The 26,555-nt window shown below is 41.6% G+C and overlaps 1 protein-coding gene across 2 annotated transcripts in view; it reads left to right on the top strand.

Annotated features, from left to right (window-relative positions):
* Positions 1 to 26,555, top strand: part of RB195_017096 (uncharacterized protein) — a gene marked incomplete at both ends in the record, with an annotated part of 62,641 nt that overhangs the window by 33,103 nt on the left and 2,983 nt on the right. The window contains 17 exons of one of the 2 annotated variants that reach the window (XM_064183942.1): positions 1,065 to 1,172; positions 1,241 to 1,285; positions 1,479 to 1,583; positions 1,652 to 1,696; positions 1,890 to 1,994; positions 2,062 to 2,085; positions 2,888 to 2,992; positions 3,060 to 3,104; positions 7,128 to 7,217; positions 7,288 to 7,332; positions 10,669 to 10,764; positions 14,926 to 15,059; positions 15,117 to 17,334; positions 19,360 to 19,410; positions 20,317 to 20,361; positions 25,925 to 25,963; positions 26,396 to 26,533. In XM_064183942.1, the coding sequence (XP_064039822.1) occupies positions 1,065 to 1,172; positions 1,241 to 1,285; positions 1,479 to 1,583; positions 1,652 to 1,696; positions 1,890 to 1,994; positions 2,062 to 2,085; positions 2,888 to 2,992; positions 3,060 to 3,104; positions 7,128 to 7,217; positions 7,288 to 7,332; positions 10,669 to 10,764; positions 14,926 to 15,059; positions 15,117 to 17,334; positions 19,360 to 19,410; positions 20,317 to 20,361; positions 25,925 to 25,963; positions 26,396 to 26,533 (3,438 nt within the window). Of the gene's footprint in view, positions 1 to 1,064; positions 1,173 to 1,240; positions 1,286 to 1,478; positions 1,584 to 1,651; positions 1,697 to 1,889; positions 1,995 to 2,061; positions 2,086 to 2,887; positions 2,993 to 3,059; positions 3,105 to 7,127; positions 7,218 to 7,287; positions 7,333 to 10,668; positions 10,765 to 14,925; positions 17,335 to 19,359; positions 19,411 to 20,316; positions 20,362 to 25,924; positions 25,964 to 26,395; positions 26,534 to 26,555 lie in introns of both variants that reach the window. The other variant, XM_064183941.1, reaches the window with a different exon arrangement.

Below are 26,555 nucleotides of genomic sequence, written 5' to 3'. Positions count from 1 at the left end.
TCGTTTTTGCTAGTATTTGTTCCAACCTAACTTTATTTCAACGTAGATGAAGTTATGCTCTCTTTACGAATCCATAGAGGTGAAGTTTAGTAGTATCACAGTCCTCCTTACTTTTTAACTTTATTTTTTATTCTGTCATCCATTTTTATTATGTTTCAAACAAAGCAGCGACTTTTTTTTTGATTGACTGTAAATCTTGCCGATGCTCGTGTGGAATTCTTTCATGTACTCGTTGAAAACCTACTTAAACGCAGCGTATCATTAAATTGAAAGTGTAATAAAATGACATGGAAAGTATAATGAGAAACTAATCTTTAAGCACAAACGTTTCCATGAACATCTTCATCATCATCTCAGAATGAGAACTGATGGAAGGTGACAGTGGAGTCAAAGAGCTACGTGCTTTGATTTTGTCTGAATTTTGCGCTGAAGGCCGTCTTACCTTTGCTATAAAGCAAATCATCCCGGCAACGTCAATGAAAACATCTTTGAGCAAGAGCAACAAATAGATCAGCATATGCTGTAATTCACGTCAACACTAGTAATTAGAAAAGTCGTTATAGGTACACTAACGCCTAGCATTCTCAAACTCGTACTCAGTGTTTCTATTATCTGCCAATTTTAAAGGAAATGTGGCAGATAAACCTTACCTATTCCTTTGAATTGTGATTTCAACTGCTGTATTACTCTTCACTTCCGTCACGACCAACCTATTTATTTACCGACTTCATGTAGAAAAGAGCTGGGATACAGTTGATTCTACTCTAATGGCTCATTCGACTTCTTTTCGTCTAGGATTGATCCAGCTATGCCATAAATGACTTTGCCTAACTGTTCGACTTATCTAACGTGGCCCTTTCACAAAAGAGAACAATCTATAACGTCTTCTATTCCTACTTGTTGCAATCCCAGACCATTAAAAACCAGACCCAAGTTGAAGTGCAAATTCAAACTTTTTTAGTCTTCATACACCACGCTTGCTAACACATCCAATTCTTATATTCCAATAAAACGCACTTCCTTAGCACTCAAATTTTGGAAGAAAGTAATCGATATACTTTAAGGGTGAATCTCTAGCAACAGCGAAGGAGATAGAAAGGCCGAAAGTGACAGTCCAAGAGCAACAAGTATCCACAACGGGAGAGCCGGAGAAGCAGCAGAGAGTTGTCAAAGTTCGTCAAAATTAATAGCATAGAAGATCATAGTTTTCACACTAATTTGTGATGCAACGTTGTTTCAGGAAACAAATATTTTCGAGAAGCATGTGAGTGAAAAAGAGATAATAGTGAGTTTTATTTACACAGTAGGCTGATATAGGTCCGAGCAGGTTGTTGTTCAATACATGCATCATAACCATTGTAGTAAACTCTTGACTATGACATTTGTATCGAAGTGGTGAGATTTTACATGTGAGATAAACTTGTTAAACTGATGCGCCTGCAACTCATCAATTCCATTTCCTTCAACATTCTTTAAAGGAATCATTGACAACAGCGAAGGAGCCAGATGGAACGAAAGTGGCAGTGCAAGAGCAACAAGTATCCACAACGGGAGAGCCGAAGAAGCAACAGAGAGTTGTCAAAGTTAGTCAAAATTAATCACATAGAGGATTATAGTTTTCGGACTGAATTTTAATGCAACTTTGTTTCAGGAAACAAATATTTTCGAGAAGCATGTGAGTGAAAAAGAGATAATAGTGAGTTTTATTTACACAGTAGGCTGATATAGGTCCGAGCAGGTTGTTGTTCAACACATGCATCATAACCATTGTGGTAAACTTTTGACAATATCATTTCTATCGAAATGGTAACATTTCCCACGTGAGAGAAACCAGTTAAACTGATGCGCCTGCAGCTCATCAATTCCATTTCCTCCACTATACTTTAAAGGAATCATTGACAACAGCGAAGGAGCCAGATGGAACGAAAGTGGCAGTGCAAGAGCAACAAGTATCCACAGCGCGAGAGCCGGAGAAGCAGCAGAGAGTTGCCAAAGTCCGTCAAAATTAATCAAATAAAGTGTCATAATTCTGGAACTAATTTTAATGCAACGTTGTTTCAGGAGACAAATATTTCTGAGAAGCATGTGAGTGAAAAAGACATAAGATTGATTTTTATTTACCCAGTAGGCTGGTATGGGTGCAAGCAGATTTTTGTTATAGGCATCACCCCACAATCTGAGGTAGCACGGATTTCAGGTGGAGTATTCGTATAGGGATCGTAGATTAAGGAGAGGGGGGGTGGTTTCGTCCATTTCTTTCTAATTTCCGTAAAAAACGCCCCGGAAGATGCGGCTTTGAGCGTTCCGGGGCGCTATTTTCGACGTAGTTCGATTGCAGCGCGCCAGCTTTCTGCACGCGTCGCATGTTCCAGACCGTTTTTTTACGGCAATTAGGAAGAAATGGACAGAATCACCCTCCTCCCCATAATCTACGACCCACAGGCGTAACCCACCTGAAACCCGTCACACCCCAGATTCATTATGTGATGCCTTTAAAGACATCACCCCACGAATCTGAGGTGGTGCAGATTTCAGGTGGAGTATTTGTATACGGGATGGGAGACTATGGGGAGGGGGGTGATTTCGTCCATTTCTTCCTAATCGCCGTAAAAACGGCCCGGAAGATGCGGCGCCGCACAAGGCTGGCGCGCTCCAGTCGAACTCCCTGTAGAAAATGGTGCGCCAGAACGCCTGAAGCCGTATCTTCCGGGCAGTTTTTTTACTGCGATTAGGAAGAAATGGACGGAATCACCCCCTCTCCACAGTCTCCCATCCCGTACACGAACACTCCACCTGAAATCCGTACCACCTCAGATTCGTGCAGTGATGTCTTTAAACTGATGCGCCTGCATATCACGAAATCCATTTATTCCAATATACTTTGAAGGAATCATTGACAGCAGCGAAGGAGCCAGATGGAACGAAAGTGGCAGTGCAAGAGCAACAAGTATCCACAGCGCGAGAGCCGGAGAAGCAGCAGAGAGTTGTCAAAGTCCGCAAAATTTAATCAAATAAGGTGTCATAATTCTGGAACTAATTTTAATGCAACGTTGTTTCAGGAGACAAATATTTATGAGAAGCATGTCAGTGAAAAAGAGATAAGAGTGAGTTTTATTAGCATGGTAAGGTGTTATAGGTCCGAGATGGTTTTCGTTACACAGGTGCATCATAGCCATTGTAGTTAACTTTTGACTATAGGATTTCTATCGAAATGGTAGGATTTCTTTGTGAAGGAGGCTTTTTCTAAATTGATGTACCTACAACGCACTGAATAAATTTTCTTTTTTAAATTAAAAATTTCATCACAGCCACGGATGTAGAGAGTCGCCCTTATCGTCTGAAGGCTCTGATTTTTGGCTTTACGAGATGTTTTGCGTTTTTGTAGCTATATGTATAAACTACATCCACAGTACTACTTGGTAGTGGTAAAAGCCCGACATCGGTATTTTCGGTGAATTTTGTTACCAAAAGGAAAGTGTGAAGCAAAACAGCAAGCCAAAACGATCTGGAACTTACGGAAAAAGTGAAACCCCTTTTTCTCAGGTCTCGCCGCGGTTGTTTAATGTTTCGATGGTTTCTGGCAGTCAATGGTTGGCAATAATAGCTAATAGTAGCTGTTGTAGCTTCTCGTGTACACCGCATTCTGCTTTTCGCTATCGTGGCGGTTGCTACTGCTCCTCGAACACTCGCGGGCACACCTTCTAAATCATCCGTGCTATGCTTTTTTCTGATCTTCCCAGAAACTACTGGTATGACGAATTCCCACGTGACCAGTTGTATACGCCCATTCATTCACTTACGTTACAGGAACCTTGAACGCTGCCGATGTTAATGAATTGGTTTTGTTAGGGTCTGTTTTCGTGTTTTGTTGACGCTGTACACATAACACAGAATAGTTTCTCGACTCTGACATAGATCGACTCTGGAATCATACACAAGTCATAAGTTCTTATCACTGCGATTGAGAAAATTACGGTGCTGCTCATAGCCTTTAGCATGTTGGTTGTTGGTTGTTTTCTCGCACGGTAAAAGTCTGAGGAGAATATTAACATTTTATAACCACTATCAACCCATTCTAATAACGAAGCCTAAGATTATTCTATGGAGCAAGGATAACCCAGGAAGGAAACGAAGGAACAAATTTTAAAAGAACGTAGAGAAGAAGAAACGTTGAATTATGCGAAAGAGCCTGAAAAACCACAAGTGTTTGTGATTGAATCTGCGAAAGAAGAAACATTAATCTCTTGGCAACATTTCAACAACTCATCCACACCATGGTCTTTCCTCATATTTGATTTACCACCAAGAGGTCTTTTCCAGTTTGAGTTTGGGGGCATCTTCAGGACGACAGACAAGATGATCAAACGGTCCCCTCACAACGTGAACAAAAACCAAAGACAGTTTTCTGTGAATCCTTCAGAAAATATTGATCTTTTCCACCTGTCATTCATCCATTCCCTATCCACGTCCGAGTAAAATTGTTTGTTATGGTACTCCTGTTATGGTTATGGTCAGGCAAAAGCAGTCTAACAGTCGTCTAAACAGCTTTCTCTCCATGCAGTCAAGCTTCTCGATCGATGGCGCTGCCCAAGTTTCCGATCAGTACATCATGCTAGGGCGACTTCCGGATAGGTAGAATCGCAGCTTGACTTTGTTGGCGTCGACCACAGCCATTTTGTTAAGGAATTAAATGCAGAATTAGCCTAAGCACATCTTTGCCAAACCCTCTCATAGCTGCCATCGGTTTGAGCACACAGGGCAAATAACAGAGCTCATTTACGAGTCTAATAGGTTGTCTCCCTCTTCACTACACGTTGCAACTTCATGCTGCTTGAAGCAAATTTTACTACATTGTTGGAGTAATTGAGAGCGACCAGGGAACGTGATGATGGTGCTAAAACAACATCAATGACACTGCTCATCAGTGCTCTGTCATCGACGGGAAAGTTGAACAGTTAATCCGCTACAGCCCCTTATCTCATTCCAGTTTCTACTTCGAAGGCTGAACTACGTTCGGCGGCTGTTCGAACTGCAACATTTGTTCTTCTATTCATAATGTTGATCAAGCGATAAACTCACCTAGCATTCCAAAGCGTATTGTCTCGATGAGAAGGGTCGAAAACGGTTTCGAAGTTCTGAAGAGCTAACTGCATAGGCTCCGGTGCACAGGCAACTGCATAGGCTCCGGTGCACAGGCAACTGTATAGGCTCCGGTGCATAGACAACTGCATAGGCTTCGGTGCATAGGCAGCTGCATAGGCGTCCATCGACTGCTGTTCGATCGAGGTCGAAGGCAGAGTTATTCATCGCGGGTGGTTTCTTCGCGATTTTTGATTAAGCTATTCAGGATGCCCCAAAACCCAAAAATTAAACTAAGCAGTGGTATTCCTGTGTAAGTATTGGTTTGTGACAGCTTCTTTCGAAGAGAAATCATGATAGCGCGTTTCTACGGATCTTCTTCGTCATCTCATGAATTTCAAAGGAAGAAATTTTAGCATTTCTGCGATATTTCTATCATCTTTGCCAAAAATTTCCATTTTTCGTTTTTGTTTTCATTATAGACACGAACCTCTGACTCGACGTAAGCGGTTCTGCCGACCGCGGTGTATGTCGGCCCTTGGACGTGCGCGAGTTCAGGAAAAGACGGTGCTTGCTGGTTCAGCAAGATGCTGAAGTATGACCTTTACATGGCGAGGTTGTTTCTCCAGCAGCGAGTTCGTCGGTAGTATAGAGGACAGACAAACACCTCTTCATCTAACCACTATAAGGTGTTAAACTCGGAAGTTTTTGAGCGCAACATCCTACAAACAATTGGAAAAGTCGGCGTTATCCACTCTTTTCCTAGCCCGTGATCCAATATTAATCCATATGTGTTGGTGGAACTTCTTTCTACATGACATATACCATCTTTCAGACTTGTCAGGTTGAGTTTCGGTTGAAACGGAACTCCACGACTTTCTGAAACCTTTTCTGTTAAGCCAGAAAACTGGATGGTATTTGGGATCGATAGAGGGATGCTTTCAGAACGTGATCGATCCGAAGCCCAAGAGTCGACATCTTTCGGTTGCGTTGCTCTTCTGGGGTTAATAGCGTTGTCGCCTGCCACGTAAGCAGATCGCATCGATGATTTCTTTGAAACGTGGGTGCAATAATGAGGTTCGTCCGCTCGCAAAGGTCTATCAGACGATTTTTGCCATAAGTTGTTTACATGGCTAGATAATGCCATTTTCTAAGCAAATTGGATTGCTGTTTAGTCCCGTCTTTGCAATCGCATCAATCCCTACAATTACGGCTTGCTAGCTTGGTATCTTCGCTATCAACTTATTAATTTTATCATAAAAGACTGCTATAGTCTTCAGTGGTTTCTGTAATTGCGTGAGGACTTGCGGTTTACGTTATCTGCGATTGTATAAAGGCGCATCTTCACAGCGTTGATCCAAACTCTCACCACTTTGTTGTATTCATTCAACAAAGCTTCTACACAGCTTCCTACTCTCTTTTCTTCATATCGTCTCAGTAGGTGGTGTAGTTTCCATGATGATGGGATGATCTCTGATGCGTGTCTCCTGCGAAGTGGCAAACGGTGCATGCAGATATCGTAGCAATCTGTTCAGAACGACTTGTTGGAGTTCACTCGACAGCGATCGGCAACTCACTGTTACGAGACGAATATTTTATAGTTGCGTTATATAGGACGTACGCTCAGATGACTGATTTCGTTTAGTGAATTAGTGCCAACATTCAGGTGACAACCAGATTTGTATACATCTCAACAAAAATCTTTCTTGAACTAATTTAGACTAGGTAGCAAATCTGTTTCTTTTTCTATCTAAGAGTTGTATATTTTATGGTTTCGTAACTAGAGCTATTACTGGAGCAACAAATCTGCAGGCACCTACAAAAATACGCCCGCTCACTCACAGTCTTTTACAACGACGAGTAGTGAGTAGTAGAGCAGAGAATAACTACAGTGATGTTCTCAAAATGGTTCTTGTGACATATATAACCTTTTAGCATATTTGGAATTTGACTGTTCCAAGGAATAATGAAGTAAACAAAATTCGCTGTACTACAGAGATCTGTTATCTACATAAGAAAGGGAAAAATCGATGTCTTTATTTTTACAGACCGATAGTGCTGAGTCAAAACCTGCTAGTGTCGGACATGTCAGTAGAGTTGAAGAAAGAACAGGCTCTGGGATAAGATCTGTTTCTAAGGTTATACAAATTTTACCACTCAATTTTCGCTTACTTTATCTTTTAATCATCAATTTTTGCTTTACTTTAGGAAACAAAAGTAATAGAAAAGCATATAATCGAGAAAGTCACAACGGTAAGTGCAAAAACGTTAAATAGTAGATCAAGTAAATGTCTAAGTAGGAGAAGGATAATTTATAGAAAAAAGCCAAAGGGTGTTATCAAAAGTAATATTTTCTTAATACTATCTACGATGAGCAAGAATCACAAAACAGGGTTCTTTCAAGTAAACTCTGGCGGGTACTGACTGAAAAATCTTCTGGTGAATGAAAGGGTTTTGTAGAGAGGGGCAACCAACATCAATATAAAAAGTTCAATATCAAGCCGATGCTAGTTGCTGATGCGAGATAAACAATGAACAGAGAAAAATAAACTAACAAAGGAAACAGTATGATAAGGAACTAGTGTCGGATTCATCAAAGTAAGCAGTAGTGCCAATCTGTGTAGTGCGCGCCAAAAGAGATAAAGGCTCTTCGCTGACCAGAACCGTGTACCTACACGCAGGTGAATTCGGTGAACGACATCTTGATTCTGTCGTGCCTGGACTGACTCATACTGTATATTAATGCGATCCAAAACGTCAAGGCACCATGAGAAAGGCACCCACAGAAAACGTTTCTTAATTTCTCTTTTGCTCTTTTTTTTAATCTACATTCCCCTAAGTAAACGTCGAATTTATTCACTGGTTTCTGACTAATGCGTTTGCAAAGTCTTGTTTATCTTCGCCCTTCGTATAACTGCCTAAGACTCTGTGTGCTCGCGCACGTTCGACGCTGCTAATCTCAGCTGTTAACGAGTTCATATAGACTGGTAATATCCGCGCCACGCTTCGTCAGCTACGCCCATTTTATTTGTCTATACCTTAAACAGGAACCCTTACAAGACAGAAGGAAAGAAAAAGTTCATGGGTTTGTATTTGTGGTTTAATGTTTAATGGGCTGTTTCCTTTCTATGATCGGTTACTAATGGATCTTTGGGTGAAATTTATGTGAGGAAATAGATTACGATTTTTACTTCCGTTAAATTAAACATCTATAGTAGTAAAAGGGTCTCTCGACTTCGGGGGAACGCCTGGTACCGCAGCGCTAGTTACGGCAGTGTTCCAGAAATGGGAAAGGCCTACATAGTATGACTGATTGATGCAACCTACGTACACTTACATCGAAGGCGGCCGTTGAAGACCTGGTCAAAGAAGAAGAGACGTCGCACTACAGAAGAACTGTACTTAGAAGAAGTTAATGTCAGAAGGAAGTTTTGCATAACGGATATCGCAATTGTACTAAAGTTCCGCACCTGATCGGACCATTTTCTCTTTAGGAAGAGTTTCCTTCACTCGAAAAGGAAAGCAAGCCGTAAAGTTCCCAAAACGAATTCCCGCGACCGTCATTGAGTGAGCCCTCTTTGTTTCGCTAGTAGCGTTTTGGAGAGATACCGCAGTGGACAACATCGACTAATTATATAATTGGGTTGAAGAACATCTTCACGCCCATATGAGGAAAGCGAAGAGTTTTAAAACCATGGAGAGGCGGCTATTTTTGGATACTAGCTTACGTCCAACTTCATGGAACATTGCAGAAAGGATATCTAGGAAGACCCTAATGAGAGAAACCAGCAGCGTTGGCTATAGCTGCAGAGACGAGAAAGAGCATTTCCTTTGCCTGTTGAGACCTTAGCAATCACAGATCAACATGCTACAAGTATGCCCTCCGGAATGGGGATGGAACAACTACAGCAACGAGGATGGAAGTAGAGAAGATTTCATTCACGACTTTGATTTCTTGACAGTCCACTGGCCTGCACACCGTCTGACGGAACATGAAGATTCCAGAGGTTCTCCATCCCGAAATCCCAAATGTCATCATATTGGTGAAGAATCGTACCTCACTCGGTCCCGAGAAAATGAAGTCATAACATTTGAAGAACCACCGACCAGTCCTTATTGAAGTCCTTATTAACACCCTAGTGATGCTCATCTTCCGTTATCTGTCTGAATGCAAGGTTCGTAGACAAGGCAGTCTGTTGTGAAGAAGAAGTGATGAGAAGGGAGATCCGCAACTGCCGCCCAATCTGCTTTCTCACCGTTTTGTATAACCTCTTCACAAGAGTGATTGTTAACAGGATTGAAGAGTGTCAGACGAAGGACAGCCACAGACAAGATTTTGGAAAGGACACGATCACGTGCGTTGTGGAGGTTCTCATCTAACATCGATATCCTGAGAGTACAAGATGCTGCCGTGTCTCACCTTCATCGACTTAAAGAAAATTTTTGATTTAGTTGACACAAAAGCGGCGAGGCGCCACGGAAGCCTGGAACCACCAAGACGTTCCTAGTTTCTTACCCGGTGTATACCCCAGTTTTTTTTTACATTAACTGCATATTGATTGATTACATTAATTCTATTCTATCATTTCATGGGAACGTGTATTCTCGACGTAAAGAGCGGAATCCAACATAGTAACACGATTTAACTCAAAATATTTAGTGCCACTTACAAGAGCGTAATTCGAAAGCTGAAATGGAACGAAGTGGGGTGTAATTATAAAATGATAAGATGTATAATTAATCAGCAGCTGCATTATATACATTTCGCTAATGACGTCGTTCTCATAACATCTAACACTACCTAAAACTAAGAGGAACGAATGCTGGCCGAATTCGACAGTGCATGGAAGAAGGTCTGTTCTAGCGGAACCTGCGCAGAATAATGCTCACGCCGAATGAATGAATCTAGAAGTCGGGTGCAGCTTCAGAAACACATAAGAGCATTGAGAATGTGTTGTAGAAGATCATGAACACCCAGTTTGACACAACACATGTTCACCTCTTCAAAACAAAGATGCACGAGGTGTTCGAAAATGCGCTAATATTTTAGCTTGACTTTAGTTGTTTCTTTTGAGGACGTAAGGACGTTTACGTTCTCTTATTCTGTGATCCATGCAAGTATAAAAAGTTGCATCTCCAGATGGATTGACCACTTCAGAAGTATTGACAACTGATTTTTGATTTTTTTTTTTTGAAGAGGTGTGCAGTGCTGCTAAGGAAACAGAAAATGCGTCCCTAACGTCTCCTTAACTGCTTGTGGAAAAATGGCATAAACGTATTTTTCATATTTTTGAATTTTACCTCTGAACAACTCACTTTTCTTCGAAACTTGAGCGTCGCACGTAGTAACAATTTGGTTTCGTAAGAATTCGACTGCGTGCTTTTATGAGGCTATTTAGCAGAAAATAATTTGCCATATCAGAATTGAGTCGACTCGGAAATCGATACTTTGAAAGTTCCATTTGCGCAATTTAAAAAAGTTGATGAGCTACTTTGAGCGTCAATTGTTGCTTAGTGTCATGGTCTGTAACGGATTTAAGGGCAATATTTAACATCTTTATATGCTGTCAGTTAGTGCATTTTGTTAAGGAAGTGTACGATTCTTCCGGCGAGCCGCGTTCCAAGAAAGTTAAAGAAGAAAAAAAAGAAGAAGTATTGAGTACTGCGAAGGAGCCTGAAAAGATTGTGAGTGAATCTGCGTACAATGAAGCATCTATTGTAAGAACGAAACGTTGCTCATTACTAAGCATAGTTATGCTATCATGCTCTATTAGAGATTTTACGATAGATCATCGAATAATTTCTGGAAAAGTTTCTAAAAAGCAAAACTCATTCAGGTTGTCAGAAAAGTATAGAAATATAGGCCCACCCGGCTACTATTATTCGAGTTCTTGAATGAATCTCGTATGGCTTTAGTTTTGACTTAATATAACTTGATAAATAATAATAAAATCTGTGGAGAAAAGGTCCAATGATCTCAAATTTTGCCTGTAGATTCAAGAACAGCTGTGGCTGTTCTTGAATTGTTGGCTCACTACAGTTCACAAGTATTAAGTTAAGCGTATAATAAGCTGTTATTGGTTATAATAAGTTGTGGGTGTCTTTTTTCTTTAAAGTAAAAAAAAAATCACAAGTAATAACGATACAAAGTCCTTCTAAAATCCCATGTATAGTTTGAAAGAGGATTTTTTCTGCATACAAACTGTGGGGATACGGTAAAGAGGGTCTCGCCGGATTCTCCGCGAATGCTTCCGAGACATTACCTGTGCAGTGGATATGCCGTTGGATACGCGAACATACCTCGATGAGCTTACGTTCCAGTCGTTCATTGAGATGCAGACAACCGCCTTAGATGCTCTTCTGGCCACTGAGACACAAAGAACTGCACAGTTATATAGAAATATGTAAAGAAAAATGATAATGAGCTGTCGAAATTACCGAATAGACTGAAGAAAAATGTAGTTAAAACTACATACAATTTTTCTGGTTTTGTAATCAGAAGACGGGAGCGAGTTTTGTCTAAATCAAATTGACTCTTTTTTTCATGAGAGGTCAGAGATGCGCAAGATCCATCTGTCCGGGAACAAATTAGGCTACAAAAAAGCTTGTAACTTAGCAGATAACGATAACCCTCATTCTCGTCATTCTTTTCAAAGCTGGAATACTCCATTTTGAACGAAAATTTTCATTCACGTAACAACTTGGATCTGTTAGATGCACCGTTCTCTCTTATTTCACGTTAGAGTTTCTCTTGTTTCTGGTAGGTTACAAATTGGATATTAGGTTACAAATTCACCTCACGTCAGAAAATCCCAGTTGATATGTCTGATTTTTCAAGAACAATTTAGTAGCTTGAGAATTATAACCTAGCCGGTGATGCAGCGTATGATATCTATCGGTAGGTGAGCAGAGTCATCCATTTACCTAACAACGAAGGTGAATCTCTTCTTCGCACCATCGCTAACCGAAGCATGATCGCGTGCGCGAAAATCCGTTGGGACCCTCTTTACACGCACCCAAGACTGTCATTTCAATTTTTAAATTGTATTAACTATTTTCTGAAATTGTTAAAGTGGAGTGTCACATGGACAAAATGAAGCATTCTTGACACCATTTGCCTTTTTTTGCGTTTAATCAGGACGATAATCCTGGTTAACTATACCATATACCTTGTCTGTGTCTTTGCACTTCAAAACACTTCATTCAGCGGTCATAACTGTGGCGGGTTGGGAGAAAATTCTCTTCTCTAGGACAAAAACCGCTTCAAATCAGTCAACAAAATACTCTCCATTGTTGTTCTCATCATTTCCCACAATTTTCTCCGATCTTTCAATAGTTTTGTTGATGTTCTAATTGAAGTTTTCCATGCTTTTCTATTGTTTTTTCTCAAGTCTGTTTTAACTTTTTTGGAAAAACCTGATGCTTTATTCGATGCCCCCTATGCACAACAAAAATCTCAGAAGCAGCTTCAGTGGCCTTAAAGACATCACCTCACGAATCTGAGGTGGTGCAGATTCCAGGTGGAGTATTGGTATAAGGGATCGGAGACTATGGGGAGGGGGGTGATTTCGTCCATTTCTTCCTAATTGCCGTAAAAACGGCCCGGAAGGTGCGGCGCCGCACAAGGCTGGCGCGCTCCAGTCGAACTCCCTGTACAAAATAGTGCGCCAAAACGCCTGAAGCCGTATCTTCCGGGCCGTATCTTCTTTTTACGGCAATTAGAAAGAAATGGACGGGATCACTCCCCTCTCCGTAGTCTCCCATCCCGTATACGAATACTCCAGCTGAAATCCGTACCACCTCAGATTCGTGGGGTGATGCCTTCAATGCATCGAATAATTCGAAAAAACTGAAGGTGTCGAAAACGCTCCATTTTCCCTCCTGAAGTTCCATTTCAATGATTCAGAAAAAACAGAAATCAATAGAACTGAAAATCTAGAATCCAACCGTCCTTCAGACTGAGAAATTCTCTATTTAATAACACACAACATTTTGGGAGCAGTTCTTACCTCTGTGTGCATTTTTCACTCCGAAAAAAGTCTGCCATATTGCTCAACCCAATAGATGACTTGAACTTCTCTTTAGTGGTCTCAATTTAGTTTTTTTTTTTGTATTGACTCCTAATGTTGATTTCGTTCCCGACATCTTCGCAATATTTCCTTTACATTACTTTTCTAAGAATTGATTAAAATCGCAATGCTCTCGGGACTAATTTTGCTCTTTGACATGGGGCAGAGCTTCTATTTTTTCCTTTCTGAGTCCCAGTAACGATTGGCGGTAGATTTTTCAAATATTTCATCTAAAAAACACTGAAAAAATATTTCCAAGTTCACAAGTTCAGAGCTGCTCACACAACTTTAGGAATTCGCCCCTCCTCTATGGGGGAAAGCTCTGATTCCTGATCTTGTACGGGATGCTCCGCCTTTTCTTTGCCATCCATGTCTGTTAAGTGCATCCCAAACACTATGTACTAATGTGAAGCATCAGAAAATCAGAAGTCAGAGAAAAAACAAGAAAAAAAAAAGAAAATGAAAGAACAGAAAAACATCAGAAAACCCTGCGAACACTGCCCTCAAAACACTTTGAAACTTGCGAAATACGATACTTTTTAGTGACTTTTCTTAATTAGTCACTATTTTGATTGTTTCTGCTAATTAAAGTTGTTGCTGTTGTAACCCGGACGCCACTTTTGCCCCCACTTATTCTGCTTGACTGCCTCATACCATACTCTTCATTTGGTATTCAGATCTCTAAATCCGCGCTTACTCCTATTCACTTTGCAATTTCTTGCTGCTACTGCACTCGCTGTTGCTCTTCAAATACTTGCGGGGCCATTTCGGAATTTAGAAGTGTCACGGTATTTTCCTATTTCACAGTCAAACTAACAGAATCAGATTCTTTCTTTATGAAAGCTCTAGAATTTTACGGTCGTAGTTAAGTATACCATTCGTACAACCGTACCCAACACTCATATACGTGTGCTCACTCACATACCGACACCCTTTTAACAATGAAATTCAATGAATAGTAGAACAGTGGGCATAGTCATGTGAAAACGACAGGAAGCTTGGTGCAGTTGCGGAGGCGGCTGCGCTCGAAGCGATGCGTTGGATCTAGTGGAGACCTTCGCCGGCACCACTGATCACTGCAGTTCAAGATGGTTCCACGTCGATCCCAACTGCTAGCTCAACTGAGCCACATCGAGCGCACCTGCTCATGCAACCACACCAAGCTTCACATCGTTTTGACCGCAGACTACACAGATTAAGCTTTGGGAATTCGAAATTCCTTACCTCCAAATCCTTAACACATTAACACATATATATTATATGTAGTGTATAAAAAAGAGTATAATGGAGATTTTGGATGTCCAATTCTATCAACAACTAGATATGAATGTAGTTTGCTCTAATCATATCGAAAACATGTACATAAAAAATAGATGGATCAACGCCAATAAACTGATCAATTTACTCGATAAGACAAATCTTTACATCAGCACAATTAATGGAACGCACTTTACGCGTTTTATCCAGTAGAGGTTAGAAGTTGTTTTGTTGGCTAGCCTAGTCAGTTCTATACATTAAATCCATTTCTTTTCTGCTTTCGTATATACCGCTTTGTGTTTCTGCTGTGGTCCTTGCAAACTTCGTTATGGACATCAGTTGATATTTGTGAGAATTCAACAACCAAATATTCCACAGAGAATACTTCTAAACTTTTCTTTTGTACTCTTTACTGTAGTACTGTCAATGTCAATACTTACGAAAAGTACTGACATTAACAGTACTACAAAGAGAAAAATATGTTAGTATCTCTTCTTTTCCTGATTAAGAACACTTTCAGGAAATACCAGAGAAGAAACCTATCCTAGAGGAAATAGTGTGGGAAAAGTGGAACATTTGTCCTGCAGCAGTAGCTGAGAAAATTGGAACGAGGAGAGACTGCGAAAGCATGGATTTAATCCCTGTCGATCAGAAGTTAGTTTATGATACAATCGGTGAGGAGCCAGAACCAGCAACCCAGCAGCCACCCAGGATCCCACAAGAAGTGGAACTGATTCCTATTGAGGAAGAAGTATTCGCCGAAATAGTTAAAGAAGAACCTACACCGGCAATCGAAACGAGGGATCAGAAAGAGCCGGAAATGATCGAGCTGATACCTATCGAAGAAGAGAAATACTGCGACACTGTAAAGACAGAGACATCATGTAGTTACGTCGATCAGAATCTTCAGAATGGGCCGCGAAAGGCTGACTTAATATCCACTGATGAAAAGGTAATTAGTGAATGCATTAACCAATCATTAATCACTGGTGAGCAGGTTCCTTTGAATGTCCCACAAGCAGCGGAGCTAATTCCTATTGCTTATAGTCAAAACCACGATTACATCTGTGTACAGTTACCACCTGAGGCCGAGCAGGTCCGCTTGAAATCTCCACAAACTATGGATTTAATACCTTATGAAGGATGCGAGAGTCGGGAAATTGTACCAGAATGTGTAATTCCCGAAATAGAACAGAGACCCAAAGTTGAATTACATGAGGTTCATTTAATACCTATCGATGACGAAGAAATTCACGAGCGCGATAAAGTGCAGTCACCAGTTGCATGCGAGCAGAAACCTTTAAAAGAAAAGAGTACAGTCGAACTTATACCCATCGGGGATGAAGAACTTTGTGAAGTCGTACAAGAAACACTACCGAACATTGTTCAAGTATGTGCATTTGAAAAAGGGCCTCTAAAGGTTGACTTAATAGCCATTGAAGAGGAAGAGTTCTATGAAATTATAAAAGGTGAAGAGCCACAGATAACTGAAGGGCATAATAATGAGCCGCAGAAATCTGATTTGATACCTATTGAAGAAGAAGAAGAAGTTTACAAGCCTGTTCAAGGAATAATGCCTACAGTTGACCAAATCCCCACAAAAAAGCCGACTTCTGTCGACTTAATTCCTGTGACGGACAAGGAAATTGAAGACCACTACAGTATCCGGTCGCCGGCGGCACGTGAGCAGAGACCTCCTGTAGAGCCGCAAGTGGTGGAGCTAAGACCTATTGATCATCGAGAAATATCACAGTATCTATCAGAAACACAAGCAACAGTTGAGGAAATTCCCCCGAAAGAACTTACAAATGTCGATTTGATTCCTGTGGCGGACAAGGAAATTGGAGACTACTACGATACGCGGTCGCCGGCTGCACGTGAACAGAAACCTTCAGTAGAGCTGCAAGAGGTGGAGCTAACACCATTTGACCATCTAGAAATTTCTGACTCTCTACCAGTTACACAGCCAACGATTGAGCAAATTGGTCCGAGACAACCTGAAGTCGTTGATTTGATTCTTGTGCCAGAGGAAGAAGTTGCTGATCAATACTATGTGTACCCGTCGGCGGTACCAGAACAAATATGTTCGCGACAGCCGGAAGTAGTGGAGCTAATGCCTATTCCGGACGGAACAGTTTGTGAGGAGGTCCCAGTTGCACAGCCAGCAATTGAGCAAGTCTGCCCGAAACAATCTGAAGTAGTTGAATTGATTCTTGTGCCAGAGGAAGAAGTTATTGACCAGTGCTGTGTGTACCCGTCGGCGGTACCCGAACAAATATATTCACGGCAGCCGGAAGTAGTGGAGCTAATGCCTATTCCGGACGGGACAGTTTGTGAGGAGGTCCCAGTTGCACAGCCAACAGTTGAGCAAGTCTGTCCGAAACAATCTGAAGTAGTTGAATTGATTCTTGTGCCAGAGGAAGAAGTTATTGACCAGTGCTGTGTGTACCCGTCGGCGGTACCCGAACAAATATATTCGCGACAGCCGGAAGCAGTGGAGCTAATACCTATTCCGGATGAAACAGTTTGCGAGGAGGTCCCGGTTACAAATCCAACAGTTGAGCAAATCTCTTCGAAACAACCTGGAGTAGTTGATTTAATTGTTGTGCCAGAGGAAAAAGTTATTGATGAGTCCTCTGAGTACCCGTTTACGGTAGTCGAACTAATATATATGCGAAAACCGAAAGCAGTGGAGCTAATACCTATTCCGGATGAAACAGTTTGCGAGGAGGTCCCGGTTACAAATCCAACAGTTGAGGAAATTTGTGTAAAACGCTCTGGAACAGTTGATTCAATTCTTGTGCCAGACAAAGAAGTTGTTGACCAGTACCATGTATGCCCGCCGGCGGTATCCGAGCAAATTTGTCCGAAACCACTTGAAAAACTTACTTTAATCGAGGAGCCGTCAGTTCAAGTGGAAAAGCCCAAGGTGGATAATTTTTAACAGCATTTGTTACTGTTCGAAGGTTTTATTTTTCCTTGAAATTCGTTGTGAAATCAATTCTGTGTGTGAAAAGAAACATCTTCATCTAATTTTGGCACCATCCAGCTATGCATACCATGCGCCGTCCATCCCATACGCTACCGAAAAAAGAAAATGCTAATTTGTGTGTCGAACAGGTTAATCTTCCAGCCGGCCTGAGTGAGCTTCATAGGAAGTATTAGTAATTTGTCAAAAATGAAGATCTTGTCCCAGAAGAAATCGATAAAAAAAATCTTCACTGTTTACCTCGAAAGAGAAAATATTTTCTTACAACAATCAAGGTTGAGGCGTTTCTGAAGCCACTCACAACCCACTTCACTTTCTCTGAAGATTATTTCCACTTTGGAAGTGCTATTCTTCATAGCTCGTTTGCAATGAGGAAAGTCTTATAGTATAAGACAATTGAGATTACCGCAGATTAGGATCTAATTTTACTTTATGGCAAACATTTCATTTTACAAAAACTGTTATAATAATTACTACAGTGTCTATTACAAGGTTTAAAATCAACATTTGTTAGCTCTTTTTGTTTGGCTGGGATTTGGCTGATTCCTGCACTATTCCTTGCTCAGACTCGCTAATTTCGTGATCGCGAACAAGTATAAACTTCACTGCGTGTGTTTCTCCGAAAGGACTTGGCTCGCAAGCTGCTGATGATTACATACTGTAGTGGTCTCTAACTTTCTAGTCGATAACTGGAATAAATAATACTTTTCGTGAACGTGGACTTGGTTTCAGCAGCTCCTATGCAAACATTTACTTAAGTTTATTCACTTCGAAAATACTATTGCGGTTACTCATTGGTCTCTTCGATGGGTTGGAATCCAACCTTTACTGGTTCTTGTTCAGATTTCTGAACAATGTTTAGAAGTGTTTATTGTACAACTTCACAAATTTTTCCATCCTCAGTGAGTTCAATCTCGACTGTACTCTTTTCTATTAAAGGGTCCTGCGAGCATGTAACTAGTGAACACCACTATAGCGCTTGTAAATTTCTTCGCCGACGATAGTTACCAAATCAATCTTTTGGAAATTCAAAGTTTCAGTTCAAATGACTGATCCGTGTAATGGTGAAATCCCCTAGAACTCACGTTCTTCAAAATGTATTCAAACAATGGTTTGTGGAGATTTCAAGCTGATTTGCTCGGTCTCCGGTGATAACTGCAATCCTCATAATTTTGGTTAGGTATTAAATAAACATTCTGTATCTCCATGCCGGTTTTCTGCACCGCTGCCTGTGCTGCCTCTTGGAAGGTTTTGTAGAGTTTTGACGTTCAGCAGGAATTTGCTTCATTGTTTGGATTGCAATCAAAGAGGTCTACTCGCCAAAGATTTGATATTATATTAAGATATATGAACTGCTTTCTTTCTTAGAACACACACACAAATAATTCTGAAAGAACCCGTTATTTGTAGCTAGCGCCTCTTTAAGCTTAATAATTTTTTTTCATCGAACGACTAGGCAGTCCCAAAGAGAATATCAAAAGCAAGTAACTCTTTTCCTCGTTTTCTACGACGATTACGATTCACAATCGGGTGATTAGTAATGACGTAAATCCAAAGTGAAGCCGACTAAGTCAGAGAAATTAGGGTACGAAAGATTACAGTGGAAAAGAACGCTGCTTGAATCGGTTTGCACTGTTTGCACTCGATTTGTGCAATCACTGTCGCAAAATTCCGTTTAAAAAAAACCCTTAGGAACCTTTTTCTTGTAGCACACTCACTCCAGCTGGAGGGTGAACCATTATTGTTGAACCTTGAAATAAAAACGGTAAATCTGGTCCTTTTCACTTGCTTGCTCACCAGGTTTACAGTAGTCTATGAAAAAGAATAAGTTGAAAACTGTTTGATTTTGTAATCCATGTGTAAGGCTTTTAAAATTTTGTTATTATCGGTGTTTGGTTCACGAGAATGAATGAACACGAAAATCAAGTATTGAATTTGAAACTTTATTGAACGTTAGGTATTAAGGATGTATGTACGGCGAAGGAACCAGAAAAGACGGTGACGACCATCATAAAGGTGAATCGTTTACTGTTAACATTAATTTCAAAGTTTATAACCTTTCCAAATTACCCTATCTTAAAGAGAGTGTGTCATGAAGTTGACGTAGTACGGAAACCGTAGGAAACGTGTATGAGTTCGGATTGTAGATTACAGAGCCGAGAGTGGTTCCGCTGATCCTCGTCTAACCGTCATAGAAAACAGCGTGAGATTCGCTTTAAATCTTAGTTCTGAAATTCCTCGTTCTAATGATCTGGTCCCCTCAGCGACCTTTCCATTTAAAAAAAGGATAAAATCACTGGCGTATCAATCCACTTGGGATGCGACAACGCGTCTTACTGGAATTCGTAATCGATGAGGTTTTGGAACGCATGTCGGCCTATACAATGACTTGTGGGGGCCATCCGATGATCAAGTCAGTGTTTTTATTCCCCCAGACAAGTCTGGTATCAATTTACCGACCCCGCAGGGATGAAAGGCTTGGTTCGCACTAGCGCGGTTTCGAACCCTCGACCGTGTAGCTACAACGGACCTCTAACCGACTGCGCCACACCCACCCCACCTTTCCATCTGTTTTACTTGAATAAGTGGATGAGAAGGTCTCATTGATTTTCGACCGCTCGCACGTGGATGCGGCAGGTGCATGAGGGTGGCGCGTTGCAACTGATTTTATAGGGAAGATTGTCGTCTGCCACCTCTTTTCTACGATGATCACACGATCCCTAGGAGATGCGCGATGCCACGCTGGTTTTTGTAATCCACAATTCGAACTCTACATCTTCCCTTGTATTTCGTAATACGTTAATTTCGTGATTTACCGCCTCTAAGCGCAGTAAATAGGCAAAAACTGTTGTCTATCATTATTTTCAAGCTGGTCTTTTACACCATTCATTTGTATCCATGTAAGAACTTTGTAAATTTCAGGAAACGAAGATCTTTGAGGCTCACATCATCGAAAGGCAGATAACGGTGAGTTTCAAATATAAAGTTGCTCCTTATTAGTTTTACACAGCTAAATAGCCTTCCTCTACTTTAAAGGCATTACCTTAAAGGCCCCACGAATCTGGGTTGGTACGGGTTTTCACAGAAAGTGATTCCGTCCGTCTTTCCTTGTATCAGTGTAAACGGCTAACCCCGTCGTCCGTAACGCTGGTTCTTACAAGATCCTCTACTGCAGCGCGCCACCCTTGCGTTCCTCCCCCTCCAGCTACGATTCGTTTCGAAAACCCATTCGGACAAATCTTAGGCGGGGGCGGGGCGCAACTTTTGTTGCGGATTCCAACAAAAGTCGTCGTAAAAACAGCGTTCCGGGATCGTCTTTTCACTGATCCAGGGAGAGATGAACGGATTCACGCTCTTCCCACCAGTCTACGACCCCGTACTATCCGCCTGAAACACGTATCACCCCAGATTCGTGGGGTGATGCTTTTAATGAGGAAACTTCTGACTATTAGACTCCTATTCTATGTTATGCACCGAACTTGATTTTTCTACACAAGATAATAAAGGTTTTAAACTCTGAGACTGTCAGACTTGTTCTATCCAAGGTATTGGAGAGAACAAGTTTGATAGTCTCAGAAGTACATACAGTTTTTCTCAGCAGTTTTTTTTCCAGTAAGAGTATTGATCTAGATATTGTGATGTTTTGAGATATTCACATCAGGGTTAGCTCGGAACGCTCACATCGGAACGAGTCATTCATTCCAAAATCTTCTGTAATATAAACACAAACCGGTGTGAACAACTAGAGAAGGCTCACAGGTGGAACAATAAATGATAACGGAGAGTATTCTGCACGAAGCAGTACCCTAAATCAGATTAAAACGAATTTTGCCCCTTTTTACCAAGAGATGAATTACTATAATAGCTCACATGATAGTTTGATCTAGCGTGCCGTGATTCCAATCCGTAAGGCTTCCATATTACTATGTACTCAAGTTTCGAGGGACAAGAAGCCAAAAGAGTCAGTCATAGACGATTTTTCATGATCTTTGCGGTTTTCTCTCGGTGGACTTTTGAAATTACGAGTTCCGATTAATGGACTCAGTCTTTATGATAAACTTTGAAAATCTTTTTGCCTGTTCGTTCCCCTGGAGATCCTCTCCTAGGGTCACCGCGAAGATCACAGACCTTCATCAGCGTCTCATGTGCTCCCGTTGTTCGTCGATCTGCTCGAGCGTCCACCAGTAATATTTCCATTCACTCGAACGCACCCAGTGGGGTGGGGTTGCCCAGTGCCTTTTCTTTTCGCAAGGGACTTGAAGAGCACCATTGCTCTCTTTCAACGACTTCGTGAAAAGACCTGACTATGAGGTCGACGATCTTCCTGCAGTGCGTTTGATATCGCGTAGTATCCAGTGGCTCAGAGCTGTTGTCCAGCCATCTTCGTTTAAATGCACGACATCTCCTTATCACTTGCGTAAAGCGGGGTACTCCTAGCATCGGTCCTTCAATTGACCCATCTATGACGTTGAGTTTCCTTCTGGTCCCAATATGCACAGGTAGCATGTTCCCCAATCTGCTCGTTTCTTCTTCCTCAGCTCGTAAGTCAGGTCATTCATTGTGCTCAATGTCCGATTCTGATATGCACAGCTGGATAATTTGGATAGAATCGCTCTATTCTTACCTTTCAGCGTGCATGGGGCGTCAGAAATCCATCGCTTACTCACGAACATTGTTTTGTCTAGTCTCAGCGAAAGAGTGATCCTTTTAGATGTCTCATCAATTCCAATCAGCATTCGTTAAACTCGTCACCCCGCGAATCTGAGGTGGTACGGATTTCAGGTGGAGTATTCGTATACGGGATAGCGGATTATGGAGAGGGTGGTGATTCCGTCCGTTTCTTCTTAATTGCCGTAAAAAACGGCCAGGATGATGCGGCGCGTGCACAAGGCTGGCGCTCCAATCGAACTTCTTGTAGAAAATAGCGCGCCGGAACGCCCGAAGCCGAATCTTAGGGGCCGCGTTTTACGGCAATTAAACCCGTAATACCTCAGATTCGTGGGGTGATGCCTTTAAACCTGATTGACGTCATCACGACGATGTCGTCAACGAAACAAAGATGGTGTAATGTAAATACCGGCCATCAACCTTCACTCCTGTGTTATCAAGTCCAACCCTCGCATTACGTTCTCGTGTGTGGCATTGAAAATTCTGGGAGCGATTGTGCAGTCCTGCCGAATCCCCTATTCACATCAATTTTGACATTAATGCATAATAGGGAAATTTTGATCCTGAGTTCGCTATATAACTGACGAAGTATGTGTATGTAGAAAAGTCTTGCTTGTCTAAGGCCTCCATGACGGCTTCCGTCTCCACTGCATCGAAGCTTTCTTCAAATCGATGGAAGTAAGATACAGCAAAACACTGCACTCTCGCAGTACTTCTATGATCTTTGAGAAGTGTGTATGTGTTATCGTGCTAAAGTCTTTTCGAAACCCTGCTTTCTTGCATGGTTCTCCTTCATCTAGTGTTCTCTCAATTCTATTTGTTGATGTGTGAAGTGGTTGTAGGCGACAAACAGTAATCAGGTGATAGTTGTCGACGTCATATGTCTCCCTTCTCATACAGCAGCACTGTTTTGTTGACTTTCTATTGCGTTCCGACAGGTAACGAGTGAAGAGCTTCGTCAGTGCGTTGATAAGGATTTGGGACAGAGTCGTCAAATGTTCAGACTTGATCCTCACGGGATTGGATGAAGTATCATTCTTCACCGACATGATGCCATATTGGACTTTGCAAGGGAAGACGTTCGAGATGACATGTTCATCTTCCCTCAGATGGTTTAGAGGCAGGTGGAAGTGGCTGTCCAATCAAAGTCGTGATTGACCTTTTCTACTTCCCTTCTCGTTGCTGTAGTTGTGCCATTTTGGTTTCGGAGAGCAGTCATTTTTGTTTCAGAATTGGCGAATGGGCGTAATCAAATGCTCTTATCAGCCTCTGCTTCTTCAAGCGGTATTGTTGCTCTCCTCGGGGTATTTTTTATCGCTTGTTTGCAGTGCTTCGGGAGCTCGAACGTGATTTCGTAATTGCCTACAGCTCGTGCAGCTCCCTAGTGATGTATTAGCTCTAAAGTTTCCAGATGGAAACAGGTAACTCTAGATGGTTTTGAAACCCATCGTATTCATCGTGGATGTTGTCCACTCCGAAATCTTCCCAAAAGCCTACTAGAGAAGCGAAGAGGGAATGAAAGAAAAGCCTTGAAGAAGGCGATGGTCCGATCCCATATGAAACTTTAGCACAGCAACATCACTCAGCCAGCACAGCAACAACAGCAACATCACTCAGGCGACACCTTTTATAATTATGATGTGTTCAGTTTCATTACGGAATTCTCCATCGGGTGGTTCTCATGTCTGGCGTAGAGAGGACGGCTTTTGAAATTGTCAGTTCCCTGACTTTGTCCTAGTCGCCATGATGAATTCGGAAAGCCTCTCTTCCTGCTCACTATAGGCAGCGAGTCACGATGTGAAATACCTCAGACGTTCTTCTGAGGCCTACGGTGGCGTTGAAATCAGCAATTATGGCCTTGTAGAAAGTATCTAGGTAGTATTGTGATCTTCTGGGTAGAACCTCTCCAGGTCCATTTTGAAAGCTTTGAATGCTTCAACTTCTTTTTTGTAGCTTGATGTTGGATGTTGGGTAATTGTAGAAGCTGGTGTTGATCGATATTTTCTCGTCCGCAAACGTTCTATTCGTTATTTTTTTTGAAAGGGTCGATGTTCAGTACTTGTGTTGACGACGACACCGACTGCACCACTCTCTACTGTCACTTTTTTTTTGGGACCAGTTTTCAATGTCACATACGGCGTTCAGTTTGTGGCGTCGTTTGGTTCGATGAGTGAGATGACGACGTACTTAGTTGTCCTAGCTTGCATCTTTATCTTTAATAGTTGCTTCCGGTGCAAGCCTGCCTTGTAAGTACAAATCGTCATTCTAGTCCCATTTTTTTTCGACAGCCTAGATGAATCCTGAACGCTATCTCTGGGGTCAGGAGAATCTTTTCTATTAATGCGTCGTGTGCGTAATTTTAAAACACCGGACAGCCTGTTGCCTCTAGTCTCTTCTCTTACCGCCTTCTTTGCACTTCCTACTTACTTGATTGCAGACTTTTGGCTGGACCGACGTGCGGGATACGAGTTCATTATGAGTCAATCCTGGCATAGCAGAAAGAGGAAGTCCGTCCTTTTAATTTACCGGCGTTATAGGGCAGGCAACCGCTTTTCGTTTACGGTTATCCCCTTATGTGCGACTTGGGGACCGCCACCTAGCCTCGCGACTAACTGCCTGTGACTCTTTTGCAGAGGAAGAGTCGTGGCGATTAGAGACCTTAAGTTAAGAAGTCTTTAAACCACCCTAGTGCCAAACAAGCTTTTCTTAGCTCCAGGGTCGCTAGAACGATACCAGAATTGTCTGAAAGAATAAAAGCGCGAATCTGAAACATCTGTTCGCCCCCAAAGGCAAGTCATTGTAGATCTGCCCTTCACAGACTTCAAAAGACTCTAAATTGAAGTCCAATGCATACGGGCAACCCTGTAGGGATTAGCCAATGTCAACCACTTTATGTTTTCTTTATTTACCGGATAACGCCGTTGGAGCCTAAAGCTAGAGATGCTCCTGAACATCTGGGATCAGTAGGGGCCGAGTGATCGCGAGACTGCGTGGCGCATCCCTAGGTGGCGAATCGATGAACCAAAAACTGCCTTGTGCGTTCCCTAAGAAGCATGTAGATTCACGGGATGGACTTTCTGTTTCTGCCGAGCCAAAATTGACTCGTAATGTCTGCGTATTCTCATGATGGAAACATCGCTTCGTCCAAATGCCTGTGACTGAGGGGAGGCTGTTCTGAATCGTCTTCGACAAATGAGCCCCAAACACTCATCACGTGCTCGCGGTAGTGTCCTTCCCGAGTTCACTGGTCAAAGATCAAAGGTCTGAAGTCCGGAAAAAGGCCCGTTTAACAGTCTGAGGAGTCCCAACACATTTATATAGTTGATGAAAGCAAAAGAAAAAGAGATGAATGTTGGTGCTTCCGCCAAAACCAACACAAGCCTGTGGCTGAATTGTACTATAGCGACAGCTTTCCATGTACCCCAAGGCCGATTTATTTTGCTCGATGTTGTAGCATAGTCTCGGTTCATTACTCAAATCTCTGAATCCACACTCATTCACGTCAATCATATCGCAATTTCTTCCCATTATCATTATCAATTCGGTTATACCTAATATAACATTGGTATAACAAATCCTCAAACAATCACGTGCACAGGCTCACTCATTCACGGACGAGCACTGAATCGTGTCAACGGTAATGAACTGGTTTTGTTCACGTATGTACATATATTTTGTGTGATGACGCTATATAAAAGAAGAGTTTGGTGTGTTGAACCTGAATCGACTCGAACTTACGAATTTGGTGCACTTTCTTATAAACGCAATTGAGGAAATCATAGCGCTAGTTAGAGTTTGCGCCTTTAGCGCATTGGCTGTGGATCTAACATTTTATGAACTACAATTAACACATTCTGTTAAGGAAGTGGACAATTCTTGTACGAAGACGCAAAACGAAAAGGTGAGTATTGTGAAAGAAACACAAGTACTTGTGAGTAGATCTGCGAGAGACGTTACTTTTTCGCATCATTTTCACTATTCATCTATATTATGCTCTTTCCTGATCTAAATTACATTAAGCTGCAGAATTTTTTTTCCACCTTAGTTACGAAATGTCTCTTTTATGGTGTTGAAATTATAGATACCACTTGTATAACAAATCTTCAGACAAACACATATATACGCCCACTAACAGAGACCTCTTGCAATAACGCGCAATGAGCAGTAGAGTAAAGGATAAGTGCAGAGCAATGGTTCCCAAATGATACACGTGATAAAAACTCCTTCTATATTTCAAACCTAACTGAGTTCCAAGTAATAATAGAATGAAGAAAATTTTCAGTACTGTAACGATTTATTATGTACATAAAAAAGAGAGAAATCTTTCTTATAGTCTGAACGCCTGAAAAAGGTTAAGACGATCGAAGAAGATCTTCGCACTGCAAAGGAGACCGAAAAGCCAACGCAAATTGTTTCTGTCCGCGAATCGACTAAAGATTCCGCAAGCTCCGCGAACGAATCAGTTTCTAAGGTTAGTCGATTTTAATCATTTA

This window comes from Necator americanus, chromosome II, assembly GCF_031761385.1.
Source record: "Necator americanus strain Aroian chromosome II, whole genome shotgun sequence".
Lineage (NCBI taxonomy): Eukaryota > Metazoa > Nematoda > Chromadorea > Rhabditida > Ancylostomatidae > Necator > Necator americanus.
This window is presented reverse-complemented; position numbering and strand designations above follow the sequence as displayed.